At 32.7% G+C, this 23,826-nt stretch overlaps 1 protein-coding gene and 1 long non-coding RNA gene across 11 annotated transcripts in view; one reads left to right on the forward strand and one right to left on the reverse strand.

Moving 5' to 3' along the window:
* Positions 1-23,826, forward strand: part of LOC108615906 (uncharacterized) — a 44,122-nt gene that overhangs the window by 5,422 nt on the left and 14,874 nt on the right. For 8 of the 10 annotated variants that reach the window (XM_018010743.2, XM_089471731.1, XM_089471730.1 and 5 more), the window contains exons 3-4: positions 11,319-11,433; positions 17,370-17,575. In XM_018010743.2, the coding sequence (XP_017866232.2) occupies positions 17,371-17,575 (205 nt within the window). In that variant the 5' untranslated portion in view covers positions 11,319-11,433; position 17,370. Of the gene's footprint in view, positions 1-8,003; positions 8,023-11,318; positions 11,434-13,397; positions 13,601-17,369; positions 17,576-23,826 lie in introns of those variants that run through there. The other 2 variants (XM_089471736.1, XM_089471737.1) reach the window with 2 other exon arrangements.
* LOC149268571 (uncharacterized) lies at positions 1,377-2,400 on the reverse strand. Its single transcript, XR_016270593.1, has 2 exons — positions 1,935-2,400; positions 1,377-1,848 (listed from the first exon to the last, which is right to left on the reverse strand). It is a non-coding gene; the product is annotated as an uncharacterized LOC149268571 (long non-coding RNA).

A 23,826-nucleotide genomic window follows, 5' to 3' on the forward strand; every position in this document is an offset into this window, starting at 1 on the left:
TTGGATTTGCATATATGTATGTATGTATGTAAATATATTATATTTTGTTTTTATACATACATATGTATTCTTCTCAAACAGTTACAACTTAGCAAAACGTGGGTGAGGTCGTTCGTGTTTACGAAATTCTCTTGATGATCCAGAATCGAGACTTTTCTGTAGCTGTACAAATAATTTGTTTGCAATTTGTGTGTGAAACCTTGTTCATTGATCGCTTAGTAATAGTCAACAATTGAATGACTCAAAGTTGAAATATGAAAAGGTCACTAAAAAGCAATTTACTGTATTATTAAATTTTTGCTATATTAATTTCCTGGAACTTTTCATTTCATGGAAATTATTCAGATTTTAAGGCGTTGCTCTTCAGATTTATTTTCATAAAACTTTCATAGCTTGTGATTTGTATTTATTTTGGATTTGAATTCTGGATTTGTATGTATGTACATATGTATTGTAAATATGTTAACATTTACATACATACATAACATTTACTTCGATTGAGCTTTTATGTAGGACTAGATTATTTAGTCTATAGCATTGTATTTGTTATTGTTTTCCATTTATTGATATGTTAAAAAAATGTAATAGAAGAAAATTATACATACACTAGCTGGCCCGGCAAACGTTGCATTGCCCTCTATATTATTTCTAGGTAAAAAATTGTTGAAAGCTATGTTGTTCAGGCTGGGATACACTGATAAATTTATTAATCGGATTTTCATTCAAGCACCTTGTTGTAAACGACATTCTTCGTTTTTTGGTCGGGTGCAAGAACAAATAATGCGGATCGTTTGCCAACACGTGAGCATGCCACGTACAATTGACCATGAGAAAAACACGCATTTTCTAGATTGAGGCCACAAATAGTCAAAGATTGGCCCTGTGACTTGTTGATCGTCATGGCGAAGGCAAGACGAAGCGAGAATTCAAATAAATTCAAAGGGCATATCTTTTGAGATCATCGGAATCCTAGGAATAAGAACTTCCTCATCTTTAAATTTTCCTTTGAGTATCGACGCGTGAATCACATTGCTCATCAGTTTTCTTGTCACCAAACGCGTTCCATTGCACAGTTTTGGTTGGTTTAAATTTCTAAGCATGCAAATCTTGGAGAATTGCTCTTTTCATAGCTGTGTTCATTTCTTGATGCCGGTCAAGTTGTTCTTCCATATTGCCCATGAAGTATATTTGCAAGAATTTTTGCTGTGCATCTTCAATAGGTTGCAATGATCCAATGCGATGGCAAATCTGGCCTTGAATCTTTAAATTCAAAGCCATAGTTATAGTTAGATTTACAAACACTTTTTACATAAATCTAACAAACTACATTATTCCAAAATTTTTTTTTTTTTTTTTATTTTTTATTTTGACAGTCATAGAAAATAACATTTTTAACGTAAATTACCTTAAATGTCGGATTATATCCGTTACCAATAATTTCCGCCCCAAATGAAGTCATTTGAAAACAGGCATTGTATTTTTGAGTGCTCGTTAGAAAATGTCGTGATTCTAGTGTTTCGCCGTAAAGCAGGGAACGCAATGCTCTGGTGGCGAGACCACTAATGGCAATGTCACTTTACCACTAAGGCAGCACAAACCGGGCGTTTCACCAGCAAACTTCAATGCGCCACAATGCTGGCAAACAACGTCCATTGGACCAATGCAAACTAAACGATTCAAGCTGTAATCAATGGTGCAATCATATCGAAACGCTGCTCGATTCAAATCAATCCTTGAACCATTTCTTATTGCCATTTCACTATTCGCTATTCCGTTGCCTAATTGCATTATGGGTCCGCCGGGAAAGATTAGATCTTCTAGGACGCGGCATTTTTATTAATAGTAATACTGCCCTCGCACAAAACCATATAAAACAATCGAGAAATATAAATATAAATAATTTACACAAATTTATGTTTGAGACAAACAAATACCTGAACTTTCGAGATATTTAGCTTTTTTTAATTTTTTCAGATTTTTGATTTGAAATATTTATAAAGTTTAAAAGTCCAAAAATATAAAAAGCCAAAAATACACTTTTTAATAATTAACTTTTTTTTTTAAATTTCGAATTTTTAATTTTTTATTTATTTTTGATTAGTCAGGTTTTAATCTTTTGATTTTTTTTTTTTAATTTTTTCAGATTTTTGATTTGAAATATTTAGAATGTTTAAAAGTCCAAAAATATAAAAAGCCAAAAATACACTTTTTAATAATTAACTTTTTTTTTTTTTTTTGAATTTCGAATTTTAAATTTTTTATTTATTTTTTGAACAGTCAGGTTTTAATCTTTTGATTTTTTTTTTTTTTGAATTTTTGCAGATTTTTGATTTGAAATAATATAAATCAATCGAGAAATATAAATATAAATAATTTACACAAATTTATGTTTGAGACAAACAAATACCTGAACTTTCGAGATATTTAGCTTTTGTAAAAGTCCAAAAATATAAAAAGCCAAAAATACACTTTTTAATAATTAACTTTTTTTTTTTTTTTTTTGAATTTCGAATTTTAAATTTTTTATTTATTTTTTGAACAGTCAGGTTTTAATCTTTTGATTTTTTTTTTTTTGAATTTTTGCAGATTTTTGATTTGAAACATTTTTCTTTTTGATTAGGAAAAAAATTTTTTTTTGTTGAATAGTCTTTTTTTTTTTTGTTGAATAGTCTGGCCTGCTCGAGGCTGTGCCGTAGACTGGCTGACTACATTTGTTTATTTACTTCTACACTATTGTCAAAACTGTCACTGTTACCAAGCCTACTGGGTATAAAAAAAATTTGAACATTTGGGGAAAAAACCGCGTTTTTCAAGTATTCGGCAAATTTTTTCAGTATTTTTAAGACCCTATACTAAACTCGTTGCGGAGACAAATCCAACAAATCAAAAACCATGAAAATTGGTCCAGCAGATCTCGAGTTATGAGTGCTTGGACACTTTTACACAACTCTCTTTTATATATATAGATATGTATATAAATAATTAATTTTTTGCATGTTCAATATGCTCTAGTATTCACTTAGATTATATAAATTAAATATTATTAATATTATACTTGAGATTATATATATTAAATATATACATATCCGAGTGTATTATATATGTATAGTATATGAGTAATACATTTCTTGCAACTTCAATTTCCTAAAACATTCATATCAAAATTCAATTCACTTACATATATCCATTAGACTGTCTATATTAAAAATGTATATAAATACCTTTACAATCTATACTCAATATACATATATATGTACATACGTACGTATGTATATAAATGTATATTTTTCTACTATGCCAGCTACCTTTGCTCAAATCACTTAATAATATTCGCGTTGCATTGAAAAATCTTTGAAAAAGCAAAGTAGATGACACCATAAAGTAAAGTAAAGTAAAGTAAAGTAAAGTAAAGTAAAGTAGAGTAAAGTAAAGTTGATAGTAAATAGTAAATTGATTCATATTCACACCATTCACAATTTTTGATGGAGTTGCATGTACACGCAATTCGAATCAATTGCCACATTGACACACATAGTGTATGTATATATGTGTGCATGTGTATGTGTGTCAGTGTGTGTGTGCGTGTAAACATGCTTGTAGACCAATTGTAAGTTTTAGAGCTGGGCACGACGATGACGAGCATATCAAAGACCTTCACGCTAGAAAACAAACACTAAGCCAGAAGACAAACGTCAGACGAGGCCGATGACGAGACGAGACGACAATGGCAATAAAACCACTTGCACAGGTGTGACCAGAGGGGGCGGGTGGGACAGCTAAGGGCAGGTGAGATGTCGGTAGGAGGGCGATAGGTAGTTAAGGGGGATTTCAATTGGTCGTGCTGTGCATGTTAAATAATAAAGCAAAATATAACGAGAACACTCGCAATATGTAGCTTAATACGTAAGCTGTCATTATGCCCAGTAAAGCAGGCATTGAATCAGAGATGAAGAGGGTATATTGATAGAGACCTGGATATAGATATATAGATATAGATATAGATATAGATATAGATATAGATATAGATATAGATATAGATATAGATATAGATATAGATATAGATATAGATATAGATATAGATATAGATATAGATATAGATATAGATATAGATATAGATATAGATATAGATATAGATATAGATATAGATATAGATATAGATATAGATATAGATATAGATATAGATATAGATATAGATATAGATATAGATATAGATATAGATATAGATATAGATATAGATATAGATATAGATATAGATATAGATATAGATATAGATATAGATATAGATATAGATATAGATATAGATATAGATATAGATATAGATATAGATATAGATATAGATATAGATATAGATATAGATATAGATATATGCAGATATATAGGTATCATTATCCTACATCCCAATCTACAAGTTATCGAGAAATATCGATTTGTTTATAAACTCACTCAATAATAAACCTAATACTAAGTCCTACCTACCTTCCCTAAATTTCTACATTTAAACAGGGTATTCCCTAGTCAGGCATACCCTTGATCGTTCAATCAATGCTGTTCTGTGTAGTCAACAACAGGTTGGCCGCTCAATCGTGGCAATGCATATCAAACAGCCGCTCTTTCGTTGTCATCCTGAATTATGTATGCACCGTGCGGCTGAGGGCGTGCATAGGGGGGCGTGGAGGCTATAGGCGTGGGCGTATGATTATATTGCCAGCCGCCACTCTTAACTGTTCTTTGTGCTATGCTGTGCTTTCCTCTGTATAATTAAGTGATAATATAAACAAGAAATAGAAGCAATTGTTTTTGTTTTTGTTTCGGGCATTTGCTTTCGATTCGACCCAAAATTTGACCCACATTTGTCTTTAGCTTTCGGCTTTGAAATTTTCTGTTGTTGTTGTTGTTGTTGTTGCTGTTGCTGGTGTTGCTTTTAGGTGTTTCAATTCGATTTATTTTCTTGCAAAGTGACGCTGATAATTGGGTCAAACTTCGTCATGTTTCTCTAGCGAACATTAGTCCGATAATCTTTGCACTAGAGGCCAGCAGAGCTCAGACCCCGACCCAGACCCAACCTCAGACTGCGAGGCCCATCAATGTCTGACGTCTGTGTCCGGCTCTTTGTTTACTCTACGCTCATTTTCATTGCGGATAATTTCACCTTTTATAGTTTGTGAGACGTTGAGACGATTTAGCGCTAATGTTGCCCATGTTTTGCGCTCCTCTTTCTTTGGCTTTCTTTTAGCATTTTTGCTTTATTAGCTTCACTTTTTGGGACATTGCAATTATGATCAGTTTTGTTTTTTTGCTACTGCTACTGCTACTGCCTGGGCTTAGTTCTCTTAACAATCTGAAGAATATTATGGCTAAGAAATAACGGCTATGGTCAACGCCCTTGAGGAGCAGACTATCGTCTGTCTGCAAGCTGACTTGCAGTCACTCTACTCATACTTTGCTGTACTTTCAGAGTATTACAGGGTATGCAAATGTAAAGAAATTTTATGTGTTAGAGATGTTATGTTATGGAGTATGTAAATTCTCAGATATAATAAGCTCTCAAAGAGAATATACGAGTCATTTGGAACTTCACTTTAAAATACAAGGCATCTGGAATCTGTTTATAACGATGTTCAAAGTACTGTCGAAGAACCTATAACCGTATAAGTTTGCTCATATAGGTTTGTCTGGGTCCACAATTTTCATCGCAAGAGCCATATGGATTCTATTAGCGGAGTCGTTATAGCCGGATTCTACTGTATGTAGATGTATATCAAAGAGCTCTTTAGGTAAACCCTATTCTATGTGTAGCAAGCTATGCAAATTTATAGAGATCTTAACTGAAATGATGTCAAAGTAACATTAATGATATACCCTGCTCAATAGTTTACAGGGTATGTCAAATCAAACAAAATTTCACCGGCCTTAATGCCAAAGAGGTCTTAATGACAATCCACTCAAATCGCTTACAGCATCCGACCGCACCTTTACGGCAATTGATTTCTGGGTAGCGAATCCAATTGGAATGTCAAAGGTCATTAGAGGTTTTCACGCTTCGTTTGGCTTTGCTGGATTTGTGATTTAATTGCGATCATCGATTAAGCTCAACAATTAGCTGCAGTGGCAGCTGCCTTTACTTATTTATTGTTTGTTTGGGGCTTCTCTCCCCATCCCCCTCTCTCTCTCTCTCTTTCTCTCTTTCTTTTTTTTGCCGATTGATTGATCAACGAATGAATAAATAAATATTTGCCAACTACACGAGATGTTCGTATTTGATTAACAGCATTTAATTGAACGTCGCATGCTCGGGAGTTAGCCAAGCGTTTAGCTATTTGTGCACTGGGTTTCGCCTATTCGATTTCTGCTTCTGTTACTGCTGTTGCATTTTTGTGTGTGTGTGTGCGTTCCATTTGCTTGAGCAGGTGCTTGCGCATACCTTTTGTTTCGATGTGAAAGGGCTCTGTGCCGCATGTGTTGCCTTCCTTTGTGGCTCTTGTACTGCAAGCAGTTCAAGACGTCGCCCCGTCTGTCCTTGGATTGCACTGAATATCGCTGACGCACTAATCAAATGAACTCGAGCTGTTAAAAAATTAATTTTCTATACCCTGTAAACAATAAAATGGATGAACACAGGGTATATTTTGTATATAAGTTGTGGAGAAGGTATTTGCTGTTTTTTTTGTAGTGTTGATTCATCTATCCTCAAGTCTGTAGATATTATATATTATATATATATTATAATATGCTTAGTACTAAGGCTAGAAAATAAAGATTTTAATATTAACTGATCAGCCTTTTATTACTTAAGGAACTTTATGTTTTTTTAAATATTTAACTCTCTATTTAATAAGCTCTTATTTTTTTTTAGAAATACCCATTCTTAGGCAGGCATTCACTTTTCTGTTTAAAGGAAATGCATATCTGCTTGTTCTATATTTGAGGTTAGATCAGACTATAACTGAATATATTCCATAAAAATTCCTTATATTATCCCATATTTGAATATTATGTTATATAAGTATGATTATTTCATGTATATCGAATACTAAATATATTCCAATATAGATCCCTAAGATTTGTTTTATTAATGACTAAGTTACATCATGCTTACAGGGTGTTTGTTAGTCAGTCACTCACAATCAGTCAGCTTAAAGATAATATTAAAACAGAGTTTTTACAATTGGTGACCCTGACGAATGCGAGCAGCGCATTTTGCAAACTCACTAAGCTACAGAAATGTCAATGGCCTATATATGCTACAATGTCTATTTGTACTCTCTATATACAGATATTGAAATATCATAATCACAATGTCTAAAAAATATTAAAAAGACGCTGCACTAAATATATAATAGATATATTAACAATAGAGCCAAATTTCAAAATTGAAATACTATTGAAATACTGCTACTATACACACATACACATATACATATATGTGTGTGTGCAGCAGAGTATTGCGCAGTCGATTTAATCACTGTAACGTGCTTAGTCGTTTATTTCAGCAGATAAATGAAAAACAAAATTTATTATGACTCATACATGACATTCGTTAGCCAGCCAGAAGAAGTTGATCTAGAGAGAATTTTTGTTCGGGTTTCACGCTGATATTACGTAAGTTCAGCAAACACAATTCAAATCAAAGATCAAAAGAATATAAATGAATTGGGCAGCAAAAAACAAAAACATGTTTCCAGACTGACAACTTCAGATAAAGAATAGAATGCCAGAAATATGTTAAAAGTTATATATGTATATGTATATATGTAGCATCAGCTGTGATCGCTGCGATCTCTGATCTGTTAGCATTGGAATTGCTGGAATCGCATTCGAACATCGAACTGTTTCTATTTATGCCGAATACTGAGGACCCCCGCTGAAGCAACAAGACTGACTGTGCGGTGGTTTAGTTCAGTTCAGTTGTGGTTGCTGCGGCGGTGGTGCTAGTGGTGTTGGTGTAGACGTCGAGGGAAAGCAAAGAGCAAGCAAGTTTCTCAGCTCAATGATCCGATTGTGTGTTTATTCGTTTTACATATGGTAAACAGGCGAGACTGAGTGTGTGTGAGAGAGAGAGAGAGAGAGAGAGGGAGCGGGAGAGAGCAAGACAAAGACAGAAACAAAGTCGAGTAAATGTATATTTGAATGCCTCTGGCAGCGCTCACGTTGAAGTCGACTTTGAATTCGTAGAACATAGGGCAAATGTGTTACACTTCTTACATATTAAGAGCTCAGACATGAAACAATTTGTGGAATATTTACGTTTTTATTTTGTTTTAATTGATTTCTTGTTTTGCATTTGAAATGTAATATGTTGATTTATTGGAAGTCCATATCAGATCATTTCTGTGAAAATAACATTTTTTGTGACTAGCAGAAGTAAAATAGTTTTAATATTTAAAATGTTTTTTTTTTTTTTTTTTTTTTTTTTTTTTTTTATATATATAATATAAGAAATAATATAAGAAATACTTGTAATATATAAATGAATTGCTAAATACTTTTTATTTATTGTTAATAATAAAATAATAATAATAATCAAGACAAAATAAAACAAATAAATGAAAAAATTAAATAATAATAATAATAATAAAAATAATAATAATAATAATTAAATATATGTATATAATTAAAAAAAAAAACTAACTAATTTATTTTAAAATTATAAAAAAAATTATAATTTTTGCCAATGTGTTTTACTTATATATGTTTCTGTATTATATACATATGTATAATTATAATTCTCAAATGTATCTGAATCAAGTTGTACAGCTGAATTATTAATAAATATTAGAATATTGAAAAGTCGGTCAATCTACATTGCTATTATTTTCTCACTTTCACTTATTTGTTTAAAAAAATTTTTACAGAATAAAAGCAAATTAATTTCAAATATATTCCGATTGCATGCAAAAGATAATATCTTCATAAATTTTTGAAAGTTATAAGCAAAATCGAATAATTATAAATGTATTAAATTGTTGAATATAATTATAATAATATTAATTAGGAATATAAATATATACCTTTATGAATATTAATAATTATAAATATAATATGATATTAAAAAGTCAGATAGAAATGCTCTACCATTTAATTATATATGTATATATATTATGTTATATATATGCTTATTATATATATTCCTTTCATATCAATACCTATTCAAGTTCCAAGCCATTAAAATTTTCATTGAGCTTATGCTGATGAAGATCATTAGATGATAATGAGTGTGTAATAATAGCTTCAGCTTACTCAGTTGATTGTTTGGTGTGAAATCTGTGCTTAACACTCGAAATGCCTAACCCTAGACAATTACGAACAGAATAGCCAAGATCTATGGCAAGCAGATTTGTGTGTGCAGACATGTAATTTGCATAATACAGAAACTGTGTAGACGAGGCCAGATTAAGTCATGTATTAAATAACGCAAAGTTGAAGTGCTTTGGGCCAGTTAGCATTAGATTTGATGTTAGTTTATAATAGCACTTTGTTTTTTTTTTTATATATATATATATTTTTTTTATTTCTTTTGGCCGTAGTCTAGTTTAACTGAAGCGACGACAGATTTGCTGGCCGAGTCGTTTGGTCGTTGTGGTCTCGTGGTTTTCGCTGTTTTACTTTTGCTACAGTCTTGCCTCGCTTTGTGGATTATGGCATTGAGGTGTCTGATTACCAGAAAAAAAGCTCTTAAGTAAGACTCATTGTAGAACGCAGCAGCAGCAAACGCAACGAAATATATTTGTAGATCTAATCTAAATATTTTTAATTTAAGTTTTCTGATGTTTTTTTTTTTGGAGAAAATGGTAATCATCCATAAATTAAAAACAACAATTTTATGCCACATAAAATTAATAACAAAACAGAAACAATCAAAGCCAAAACTTGTTTAGAACTGACGCCGACAAATTTATTCATGAATTCATTTAGTTGGAATTGTTCGTTTTTGTCTAAAACAAACTTTTACTTTTCATCATTGTTTGCCATATCTACTTATTTCTTTATTTGTTTTCTTCTTCTTCTTCGTCTTTTATTTTGTGAAAGAAATCGTTCGTATTGCAATTAATCTTCAGTCAAGTCGAGTCGAGTCGGCCAACCAATTAGGTAACCAAACCATATACCCTGGCCCTCTCGCGACTCGAGGTTTTGGCTTCGGTTAGTGTGTGTGTGTGGGCAGAGAAAGTTTTCTTTATTCATCTGGTTCTATTCCAATGGGTCAACAGCCACTTGGCCACTCGCGATTTGCATATCATATGGCCACAGCTGCACTCAGTTGCATTCACAGTTGCACTCTTGAGTGGTCTTCAGTCAGGTCTAGAAATCGGGTCAACATGGTTTTTTAGGCATTGCTTTTAATAAGTTGAAGTAGACCTATTAATTTAATTTATATACAAAATATGTCAACAGAGTTCCTCCTTGCTTTAGCTATAAAACTTAAGGTTGCATTTCAGCAATATTTCTAAGTTGAGTTAACTTTAAATAGAGCAATGGGAAATGGACTCTGAAGGAACCCGAAAAGTTGAATGGAATTTCGGTTTTCACTAGAAGATTAAAATATATTTGAATTGTAATGTTAGAGTTACTCGAATTTGACTTATCAGTCAGTCAGTTAATCAGTAAATCCATCCATCAGTCAGTACTTCCTTCATTTCCTCCCTCAACGCAAATGCTGTCATATGATATCTATAATAGACGATTACTGTCATTAGGAGAAATGTAAGACTCTAAATACTGAATGTTAATTTGTGCCTACTAGATCTTTTTTTTCTCTTCTTCTTCATCTTCTCTTTTTTTGCATAATGTGCCAAAGGATTAGGCTGTGACCTAACACGAGCAGCTATTGACATTTTTTGCCAGGACATTTTTATGCAAATCAGTTAGTGACACGCACACCAAATAATGGGGCTGCCTTCCAATATAGAGCTCGTGATATGCGATATGGATGTGGATGAAAATGTGAATATGCAAATGTGAATGTGAATGTTTGCCCTCGGAACATTCGGCATCGGATTGCGACTAGCCCAAGCAAGAATTTGTTTGACTGCGGGCTTGGCCTGATGGTTTAGGGCAGGATATGACTGCACAGAGAGACATATCCTCTTACGTAATTACATTCCAAGCTAACGTAACTGAAGATATTGAAATGGTTAATGTGTTTGAGTTGGAGATATATCCATATCTATTTACGAATATAATATATTCTATTCAGTTGAGTTTCAATATTAAATTTATTAAAGACTTCTCACTAAAGTTTCTTGCAAGTAGCTCAAGTATTTATAAGTTAGCTTGCCCAGAATTTTATACTAACTGTTTGTTTATCCATTTTTATATTTCAGCACCGTATCGGCTTGAATTAAAAATGTAACTGCATATTCGAGGCGTTGCTACTGAATCGAGAGCTCTTCAAGTCAACCTCATTTTGTGAAGCGAGAGATAAGGAGTTTATATCAGGTGAGCTTGCGGTTGTTTAATAAATAAATATATTTGAGTCAATTTACCTATGAATATATCAAAATATTTATTATGAATATTTTTAGCTTGTTGATCGTTTTAAATAAGCTTATCTTACGAGCTGTCTAAAAAAATTATTAATTAATATATATGTTTAATTTATTAACATTAGTTTTGAATTTATTATATATAGCTTTAAAAAGAAACATTTTTCTTACGAGTTATGTAAATAAATTATAATATATTAATATGCTAATTTATATATATGTTTAATTTATTAATTATAAATTATATATAAACATTAGTTTTAAATTCATAATAAAAATATTTTTTAATTTAATTTATTATTTATATTAATCTGGTAATAATTATATTATTTTAAATTTATTTATATTTATTTTTTATTAAAAGGTATTTTTAAATTATTATACATTCTTTTTTTTTTATTATGAATATTTTATAATTTATTCATAATGCATATAAACTTGTTTTTTACATTACAAAAGAATATTTTAAAAAGAAGCCTATAATATGACCCTTGAGCTTCATATTTTACAAAAAAAAAAAAAAAAAAAAATAATACATAAAAAATAAAATAATAAAATAAAAAAAAACAAAAACAAAAAATAAGACCACTTTTGTCCTCCAGTTGATTAAAAGTAAAAGCAAAGCAATTAAGAATTTTGCGACGGGGCGTAATCAGCTGCACAGTCTACTGCTTCACAGCCCAACCATAGCTGAGCAATAGGCCAACTGATAAATGCATGCAGTTATATATTCATCTATCGACTCAGTCAACTTTACTCTAGCTCTGGGCTGGGCCTCTCAAGTATAACATTCCAGTGTAGATATACAAAGAGATTGACAGAAAACATAACAGAAATACTATATAAAGGCCATATACTCGTTTTGCCCAGACGATAACAGAGCATAAAGAATAACAATTTCAGTGTGTGTTTCCTTTGCAAAGCTTTTGGATAAAGTGAGGCAATTGTTTTTGTTATCATTGAATAACAAGTCTCGGTTCATTGATTCCAAGTCAACAATATTCTTATACAAATGTATTCTTATACAAATGTCTTTGGCTCTAGAGAGAATCAATATTTTGTTGAGACATAAACTTCTTTGCCTTATATGGTTATGTTAATGAAGTCGTCGTTCGGTGGTTAGGGTCAGAGTTTTCTTTTTAATACTCTGAATTGACTAGGTCAGTGTATATGTGTAGGTCTTTGCGTTTAACTAGCGGCAAGGACTCTGTGCTTGACGACTGCGCAGTGTGAAATGAGCGAAAGTGAGAGAAGCATTGAGAGTATAGCAACATTTGAGCAGCAAAGTAAAGTGAAGACTGCAGATGGGTAAACATTTTATTTAAATTTACATATTATAAATATTAGGCAATCTATAATAATTTGATTATTTTTTCTAGTGTTCCTTTATTTAATTTGCTTTAATAATAGCGAGTGCCAAATCTGTTTAACAACGTGCATCTGCGCATGTTTTGTATAGTAACATGTGTATAGCAACATATGTATAGCAGCATGCTGCTAGCTGCTAAGCTGATGTGCCAGCTTCAATACATTTAAATGTGTTTCCCATTTCAACGGAATGTGCGCATGTTTTCTATAGCAACATGTGTATAGCAACATGTTGCTAACAGTTGCTCTACAATTAAGCCAATGCTGCAGCTTGAATAGGCTTAAATGAATGTGCGCATTTATTGTATAGCAACATTTGCTTAGCAACATGCTGCGGGTAGGCGCTCTGCAACTGCGCTGATGCTGCAGCTCCATGACGCCCACGCGAGAGCAACTGCTGCTCCGGCTACACTCCTTGACCTTGGGCACACATAAAATGTTGCCTCAACTGTGTGTGAGTGGTATGTGTGAGTGTGTGTGTGTGCTTGTATGTTTGTATTTGTGTGTTGCTGAGGCTGCGAGTCCATGAGAACGAGTGCGAATTAAACGCATTTTAGTCGCACATTTCGCTGGCAGCCACAAGTTGTGTGTGTAGAACTGAACGTTATACGCGAGTTGATTTGTGCTTTCATATATGTACATATATATGCATCTATATACACATGAATATATAAGTGAAATATTAATGAAACAGAGCACACGCGACCACGATCCCCCAACGAATTGGCCGCTGTCTGGGCGCATTCCACTGGGTATGTACGTATGTATGTATGTATGCATGTATGCATAGATGTATACCATCTGCAGTGTGTGTGTCAAAGTGACGCAGTCTCTTGAAAATAAACAACCAAATCATCAGCATCAGCAGCAGCCACAGTCAGAGTCAGAGTCTCAGCAGCATCAGTTTAGGGGCCAAGCATCTTTGATTCTGTGAATCAGCAGCTGCTTCGTCATCGGCGCCACAAAATTGTTGAGAGCAAGTTTGTGCCCCTTATTTCTTGCTACCCTTTGCGAATTTGTTGTTTGTTTATTGATTTTTGGCATTGCCGCAAGCAAATGTTTCAAACGATTTCTGGCACCGCCGAAATGTGCCCATTTTTCATATTTGTTATATTCTGTATTTATGCAAAATGTATGCATATATGTAAATATTTATATAGATTTGTTTGCCTTTGATGTGTCGTCTCAAATGTATGAAGTCGATTAAAATTACTTCCACTGTGGATAACAAGAAATGTAAATAAATTTGCAACAAAATATGCGCTGCGGCTCTGGGCAATTTTTATTTATTTTTTCTTCTTAGCATAAATATTTATGCTGTAAGAAATTTGTATGCCGCAACTTATTTTAGAGAAACTATATTTTCTGAATATTTTTTAGTTCAGCTCATTTTCTTAATTTATATAAACAAAGTCAAGTGAATTAGAAAATAATAATAACCGCTTTTTGATACTCTTCATTTATAGCTGTTTGGCTTACATTTTTAAAATCAAATAGTAGATTTTTAAATTAATATATATAAATTAGTACATGCTTATATCCTCTTTTAAAAATTTTATATATTTAAATTGTTAATATTTACATACTTATGTCCTCTTAAAAATATCAATAACTAAACAAAAAAAATATTTCAAAAATAAATAAAATAAATAATGAAATAGTTGGAAATTTAAGAAATAAAAGTGAAACCTTATAAAATTAGTAGTTTCTTAAATTTTAACACAAATAAAGTATATTGGCTTCATATATTAAGAGTTGATTATACATCTTAGTAAAATATATAAATACATATATGTATATATATATATATTTATATATATTTAATTGAGAATTAGATAGAACATAATTCAAACACATTTCTTTGTCCATAAAAATTTAAAATTGGAATTGTCTTAATGAAATATTTTTTTTGACTTGTTCACTTTACATAAATTTAATGAATACCAAATATAATTAAAAAAATTACATTAATTTATTAAATATACTAAAATATTATATATAGCTCAAATTCATTTTATTTTTAGTTTTTAACAAAATTTAAATTGGTATAAGTATTTATCTGCAATATTTTTATTATATATGCAGATAATTAGTATATACATATATTAATTTTTTTTCTTTTCTCAAATATACATTTTTTAATATATATAATATATGTAATTATATACATTTAAATTGATTGAATTGCATTTAAATTTTGATTTAAGCCTTGGCACATTTTTTTGCTGTCTTTCAAATATTTTGCATTTTGCAAATAACAAAAAAACAAAAGCAAAAAATCCGCGCAGCATGAAAAACAAATTGTCAAAGAGCTGTTAGTCATTTGAATTAATAGCACCATATGAATGGATAGTTTGGCTAGGGCACTACCGCACCGCCTCACGACCCACCAACCGAGCAACCAACCGAGCCAGCCAAGTTTCATAGAGGTCTTCAACTGAATTATTGTGTAAACTTGCAATGAGCATGCAATTTGTTTCAGTTTGCTTTATTTTCGCTTTTCGCTGTTTCGCTCTTCGCTCTTCGTTTTTTTTTTCGCTTTTCCAGCTGCCAAGCGTCAGATGTCAGGGGCACTTTCCTTTTCAGCTCAACGTGTTGAGCTTTTCTGTACATTATGCCATTTGGCAATGAGGTGGATGCTGCTCTTTTGTGGTGCTGGTGGTGGTGCTGCTGTGGTGCTGCTGCTGGTGTCATTGAGCCAGAAAAGCCACAAGTGTTTTTTTACAGTGCCTTGAGAACAATTTCGCTGCACTTTATGCCCAAGGCGAACGAGCAACAGCTGTCTTTGTCTGGCTGTCTGTTGTTGGTAGGGCATCTCAGCTGTGTGGGTAACTTCCTCCTGGCCACATAACGCATTGTTGCCAATTGCCGGTTGCCATTTTGTTCGTTGTTTTATTGTTTGCCCTCAACGCCGCATCATAATTATGTTGGCAAATTTGTGTAATGAGCGCGTGCAATTACCGCGTTAAGGCTAAAGATACAGATGCAAACAGACACACACACAGGCACAGACACACACACACACATTCATACAAACCTAGTCAAAAAGTTAGCTGCGCCTATGCAAATCTCATGTATAAGTAGTATAATTAAATTTTGCTGCTTTTTTTTCACGGGCTCTTAACTTTTCAGTCACTCAGTGCATGTGTGTGTGTGCCTGTGCATTTGTGTGTTTGCGTGTAATGCAAATGAAAGCCAAAGTTAATTTGTTAGATTTTTCACGTTGCGAATGCGATTACGACCGCAACTACATGAAAGTGCAACACGTCCAGCTCCGAGTTACTTCTGTGGCTTGCTTTTATTATTTTCTGTAATGCTCCACAATAATTAAGATGATAATCGTAGCTGTAATAATGCGCAGTGCTAATTGCTTTTAGTGCCTTTTTATTATCAACTTTATTTGCAAAGGCTGCCTTTTAATTTATATCAAGTTTGCTCTTCTTCTTGCTGTAGTTACTCTGCCCCATTGCAGCATCAACACATTCAAGTTCCAGCTTCAATTAGCAGCTGCAACACGTGCTGCAACTTCTTTATAGCTCATGTGTGCAATTTGAGTTGATTAAGAAAAAATGTTGCATACTTTTGGGCAGTTCATAAAATTGCTTAATGGCAAGACGAGACAAATTAGATTAGTTATAGTACTTTAAAAGTACTTACTTACTTACATATATTATCTTCATATACTTTTAAATAGTATTAAGTATTTTTTTAATTTATTTTTTTTTAGATACACAAGTTTATAAATCAATTAATGTATGGCTGCTCGTAAGCTTGCTAGATTTTAGAGGTAAAAATATTAAATGATTAATAATTATATTTGTAGTTTAATAACTTTAAAAAATAAAAAGTTTCTCATATATAAATTATGAGCTATATATTTATATAAGTATTATTAAGGTAAAAATATAAAATGATTAAAAAAAAATTTTTTTTTTTAAAATTCAATAAAAACTTTAAAATATTGAATGTGTTAGAAGCTATACACTTATATGTGAATTAATTTATGTGTTATTTAATAAATAATATTTATAAACTCAACATTTTTGTTTTATCAAGAACGACAGCTGAGTCGATATAAATAACTGCTCTTACCTACATTTCTCTGTAAACTCTTAGATCGCACTGATCAAGTTTATTTATTGATCATCCATATATCCGATGAAAACTTATATGACACTTTTATTAATTGCATAAATTCCACAAATTGTTAGTTGGACTTTGAGATAATACGCACATAGCTTGTAGCATAAATAAATGAGTATAATAAATAAATAATATTTATCACATATATAATATGCAATATTCTCATTGAGAAATGATATTATGTTTAAAAAAAAAAAATTATAAAAATTTGTCAACAGTTTTCATATAAATTTAAAAATCTTGCAATATACAAAAGATCCCAATTAGACTTAGCTATATCTTAATGTATATCCTATATCATATCAATTTAAATAAATTTGAAATATATAATTTCTTTCATCATTATGACTAATAATTTTCGGTTTGTTTTCTTTGCAGCATGTCTTCCGGCCTGATGTCTTGCGTGCGAGAAAACTCGCCGCCGTTGGAGCTGGATCTGAGTGGAGCGGGTCCCTTGTCATTGCCGGAAGGTAATAGCAGAGCCCATGGCTATCAGGGACCAACCACATCGACGCCCATTGCCTGTCCGCTGGCCGTCGCAGAGGGCGCCACAGTTGATGGCAACGAATGTTCAACGAATGCGGGTGAGTCGCAGTTGGTTCGTTTGTTTTGCTAGAGCATCTCTGTGCGTATATGCACTTATGTAAGATCAACTATATATATACATACATACATACACACATGCAGACAGACATTGCCTAGAGGCAAAACTATGCTTGCAAAAAAAAAAAAAAAAAAAAAAATAGTTTGCTACTTTCCCGACAACGACAACAATTGATACAATGCGCTGCAATTGTTAATACCCTATGCAGCCGAGGGGTAGCGACGAATGGAGGGAGCTTTTGCTAGGTCTGCTCCAATACAGAAACGCATTAGAGCATAGGCTAGTCATGGAATGATGTAAATATGCATACATGTGTATGTATGCCATTATTCATGTCTGGTATTTGCATAATTAGTTCGAGCTGTGAATTTCGTTTTGTTGCAGCCGCGTCGAGCATAAAAGAAACACAAAGCACACGCAGCGCTATATATCATCAGGTCATACAAGTTGTGTCTATATGACTATTATAACTGGCGACTAAGTGAATAGGAAATACCTTAATATAGATATTGAACCACTTATCTTTAGCTATAAATTCGATAAATATAGAAATCTATTAGACAACACATAAATTGCCTTATGAAATCACAATCTAGCAACAAGTTTTGATATTAACTGTTAGCCCTTTGTTTAGCACTGAACAATGGAAATGGCATCTACATCAACGCTCAACGACAAACGAATAATGTTTATGTAATTGCGGCTCTGGCACAAAAAAAAATCAACTTTCTATTGCGCGTTCTAAACAACTAGCTTTACTATCGCACCAGAGGGGTTGGGCAACAATATACAAATTAGAGCCTTTGTTGTTGCTAGACTACGGCAAATCAATGACAACAGCAAAGCAACCAAGAGTAAAACACGCTAGGAAGTGACTTGACTAGCAGATATCCTAGGAATGAGCAACGCGTTAACTGGAAGGGAATGGGATAGGGAATAATGAGTAGATATACCTAAATAACAGCAATTTGATATTGACTATATGTCAATATCAGAAATACTGAAGGAACAATATTTGTATTATTTTTAAATGCACATAAGCCGAGCTAAAATTTGTTCAATTGTTAATATGTCAAATCTTTACCTGGGGATATTAACATATGTTTATACAGTTGGAAAGGCAGATGAAAACAACTCTACACTTCAACTTAATCAAATATATAGTATATATAAATATATGCATATGTATATTATTGCCTTCGGCAACCTGTTACATACGCTTCATCACAAACAATATACCTCAAATGCACATTTTGAATACGTTCCAGTTCACTCTGGCATGCAAAACAGTAGTTGACTATGTGCAATAACAGTAGCTGCTGGCTGTTAACAGTAATCAGTAATGTAATCTAATGCAGGAGGTGGGGCTGTTAGTCTAAGTTGAAGAATAACATAGCATTGCTGTTAGCCTGCTAGCCGTTAACAGTGGGAGGGAATGACCATAACATGCCATTAACCTATGTACAATAACAGTAGCTGCTAGCCTTTAACAGCGCACGTTTATGTATTGCTATGTACTTATTTATGTATGTACTCATATATAGGCAAAGAGCTAATCAGTTAGCCGTTAATAAGCTAGCTAAAAGACATTTACCGATCCGTTCGTTCGATTTCGATTTCGTTTTCGATTCGTTCGCTGAGGGCTTCGGTTCGGCATTTGTTTCTCGCTTCGTTTCGTTTACGTACGGCGTTTTGGTTTAGCATTTGTTGTTGGCGTTGCTAACGTTGCGTCTGTTTATTTCGATTTCGACTGTTTCGCCGCATTCGTATTCACTTGATTCATTAATTCATTCGCTGCTCTCCGCTCCACCTGGGCAGGTGAACAATTCGTAGTACCTGGCGCGTGTCGCACTAATTGCTTCACTCATAACTAAACTAAATTAAAAACAACAACAAACAAAATATCAACATAGGTTGGAAGTGTATTAAATATTTGCATAATCAATATATTGTGAACGTCAAATTTCCTTATTCCTGTAAATTCAAATATGAATCACTAAAGGAAAATCCCAACCAGAAAGTCTCTTCTTATTAGACAAAGTGCCTAATTGTGTTTCTTATTTGTTGATATCGTGAAGTGAAAAGCCATTTGGGTACTCGAAATACACAATACATATGTATAGAAAATATCTATCTCTAAGTTGGCTCGACTTGTTTACGACGCTCTGCAAACATTTCGAACAAAAACATCTGCATCTTGTTTTCGGTGAAATTTCTATTTGAACAGGTAACAAATTTTGCGATTCTTTTGTTTTATTTATACAACAACAGAAATGCTTAACATATTTTCGTATTTCGGTATTTTGCTCGTTCAACAATAAAAACAAATTGTGATTAGTTCGATTACGAGCGCTATAAAAATAAAATTATGATTGCCAAGAGGAATATTTTGAGAAAAAAAAAATAAATATAGTAAAACTAACAGTCAAGCAGAACATTGTCACGACTTTAGACTCCAAACGAACGAGCAATTGCCTGCAGCGAGTGGAAATTATTTGGGTCAGTTATCATCAAACAATTAAACCGATCAATGAGCACTGCATACATATGTATATAGAGATTAAATGATAACTAAATATAAAGTGTTTCAAGAGGCTATTCCCTGGTTTTTCTATCATGATTATTGATTTTACTTAAATTCCAATGCGAAATTATTGAATGACAACGTGAATCTAATTGAACAAGTTTTTTTTTAGTTTTCAGCAATTTCTTATCTTATTGCTCGCTTCTTTTATCAATTAACAGAACTATGTTAACGTTCTAATTGGAACGTATACTAATGTGGGGAGCAGGCTAATTGGTAATTTATACAGCTTTTCAAAGGCTTTTTCGCTAATCTTCGCTAAGCTATACATACTTATAAATTATAATATATTTATATACCTCAAATTGTGGCAGCTAATAGTATTCCAATTGGGAACCAATTGCTGGGTCAATGGAGTTTCAAGGGCTTCCGTATTGATTTTCCTTTAGGCAATCATAGTTTTGTTGGCGTTGCCGTAGAAATTAATCAACCCAAAATCATACTCCAATTGGAAATCAATTGCCAGCTCCGCTTAGATTTTATACGCCGCCTTCCAATTAGACTTTTCCTGCCTATGCTTATATAAGTGTCAAACAGCTTCAAGCTTTATTGATTGTGAAAAACGACGTCTTACGTTTGATTTCTTTGTAGCTGATAAGCTATACGATGTCAACGCCATGTTGCCAGTTGATTGAAGCCAACTTCCCAGCGATTACGTGCAGGTCGTTAATACACACACACACACACATACATATATATATGTTTATATTTATATGTATAAAAATTGGCAGTTCTGTTATCGCTGCCTGATAGCCAGCACCGTCTCGTCTGCTACGATTATTTTCAATTGCATATTAGTTGGAGCGCATGAAGTGCATCATAAAACTTGTTCAAACTATTTTATTTACCTTTGCCTTTGGCTCTGCCTGCCGCTCTGCTTCTTCTGTCAAGGTTTTTGTTTCTTTCAACTTCAACATTTGCATGGCGAAGGCTGCGACTTGAGAACGGCTTGCGCAATTCTTTATATTCTTTGCTATTTATATATGTATATACATATGTATATGTATATATATATATATATATATATATATATATATATATATTTGTAGTGCAAGTGAATTAAGCACTTGTAAAGCGTATAAGCTGCCCACACGCCAATGCCAATTGGGAACGGGTGATGACGCCAATGGTGTGCAGAGGGGGGCGTGGCAGTAGCAGGCAGCAGCAGCTAAACTGGAGGCTAGGCCCCTTGCGACGCTGTTGACCTTACTGCCAGACAAGCCAAGCCAAAGCATAGTTGGCTGAATAACAAGTAAAGCACACACACACACACAGACACACACACATACACGCATATGTCTACACATGTGTCTAGTATCCGCTCGCAACAACAACAAGAGTCTCCAATTACTGCAACAAGCAAATAGTGGCAATCATTTAGCCAAGTTGCCAGTTGGCAGTTGGCCGATAGCCGATCGCCTCTATTCAGTTAACAATTTGCATTTTGCAAGCTCAAAAATGATTAATTAATAAATGCGCCTACTTGCGCAAAGAGCCGTCAGACAGACAGACGCATTCGAGTGGCTCGACGCCTATTCACGTTTCATTTTATAGAATTTGTGTCATCGACCAAATAGATAAATAACAAAAACAATAACAATAACAATAATAACACCTACATGCGTTTGTTTGTATTTATATAAATATATAGATATGCACATATATACAACTGCTTTGGCGCAGCATCAGCAATTGCCTCATGCTAAGTCTTCGAGTGTTTTGATAAATTACCTAAGTCTGGCGAAAATATACAAATCAAAATATCAATAAACAACTCAGCCATGGGGCATAACAAGCTGCGCAATGCCCGTTTACTGGCCAATAACAATTTTTAGCAAGTTTTATAAGCCATTTATGGAGGGGGTTATAAAAGGGTAGATTAAATTTTTTATGGATTTATTTTCCTTTTTTTTTGAATTCTTTGCTTTTTGCCTAACTAATGGACTTTCTTTACTTTCAGTGTATGCTTAGCAACTTTGTCAAACTAAAAGAGATTTATAATTAATTTGGGCAATTTGTAAGAGTCATGCGAGACTTGAAGCCTGTGATTCATCACAATTCAGAATGCTTATTAATAATATAAAATGCGTAATGCATTAGCTGTGCTTAAAATGAAGTCACATAAGTCTAAATAAGTAAACAATAAATTGAATTAAAGTACTAACTAGCATTGAAAATGAAATCTCGTCAGGCTTTATAGCTATACCATTTGATTTATCTATTTGTTTATCTATGATTGCAACTTTTAGGTCTTATACAGTTTTACACGTATAGAATTTGCATTAAAACTACATTTTATGACTAGGTCTCTGTAGGTATTTCGGATATATATTAGATATACAGTCTATGCATATTCCCTGTGTCGCGTGTCGTGAGTTGTATGGATTGGCCCCGAAACGTGACTGGCATTTTGTCGATATTTCATATTGAGTGACGATTGGCTTGGCCAGCTAACGGTATCGGCGTGCCATTAAGGGAAATACGCCGCATTTCGCATGTTTGCAATGGTGGATTCTTTTACTTCCGGCATTATATTTGTTTCACTTTTAGTTCTTGCATTGGCAATAGAAAGTGCGAAGGTGCGACCAATAGACCAGTCGCAGTTAGGGTAAGAGTTACAGTACAGCATTTACAGTAGTGTAACACTAGCATTAGCAGTAATAGCAATTATGCTACAATGTAATGGAAGTATAACATTAACAGAGAAATGTTAAGGAAAGTGCTATTCAAATATAATTGATTATCAGTCTGTAACATAACATTTCTGTTAAGTGATTGTACGAACAGCCTCTAAGTATAACCCACTCATCTTTAAAAATCTTATATATATAAATAACAAATATATATATATACTTGTCTATAATGTGAAAGGGGTAGATAGGTTGTATGCAATGCGATCTTTTTATTTTAAAGGCTACTGATGATGTTCGAAAAATGTAGAACTTAAAATATATACGCATTAAATATTATTAAATTAAATAAAATATTACATATTTTAAAAGATTTTTAGACGCTTCTCAAATTAGGTTCTACTAAAATTTAAACTATAGATCTGAAGTACTAATGCATTCGTATGGATCTTGTCACATCTGTATTTGTAGAAATTATGTTAGCTGCCCAGTAGAGCGTAAATCATTGTGGTGCTCTAAATTCAAGCATAAAAGAGCTCGTTGTAAAACTAAAATATTTCTGTGTGCATAATAATATGATTGTATTTTTTAAATCCATTTTTATATTTGTTTTTATTTTTTTATTTTTTATTATTATTTTATTATTTTTTTTTTTATTATTATTATTTTTTTTATTTCTTATTTTATATTATTTGTAATTTTTTTTGTTACTTCTAATTGTTTTTTATTTTTTATTATTATTATTTTTTTTTAATATATGAATTTTTTGTATTCACACTTTTTCATTTATTTAATTTAACTTTAAGTACACTCCCTTTTAAGTTCACTTTTTTTTTTTTGTGTGACCTGACAGAGTTCTGGTTATTTGATATATGCTATATATAGTATCAAAGGGGGTGCTGGTCCTAAGCAATCATCTGGCAAAGTGACACACGACATACGTAGCTTGAGTCATGTTAAATGACATCATAATAATTTGTAACCCTTTAGGCGAAACAACAACAGCTCGAACTCGCT

The sequence above is a fragment of the Drosophila arizonae genome, chromosome 5, assembly GCF_054131065.1.
Source record: "Drosophila arizonae isolate 15081-1271.41 chromosome 5, UAZ_ARI_1.0, whole genome shotgun sequence".
Lineage (NCBI taxonomy): Eukaryota > Metazoa > Arthropoda > Insecta > Diptera > Drosophilidae > Drosophila > Drosophila arizonae.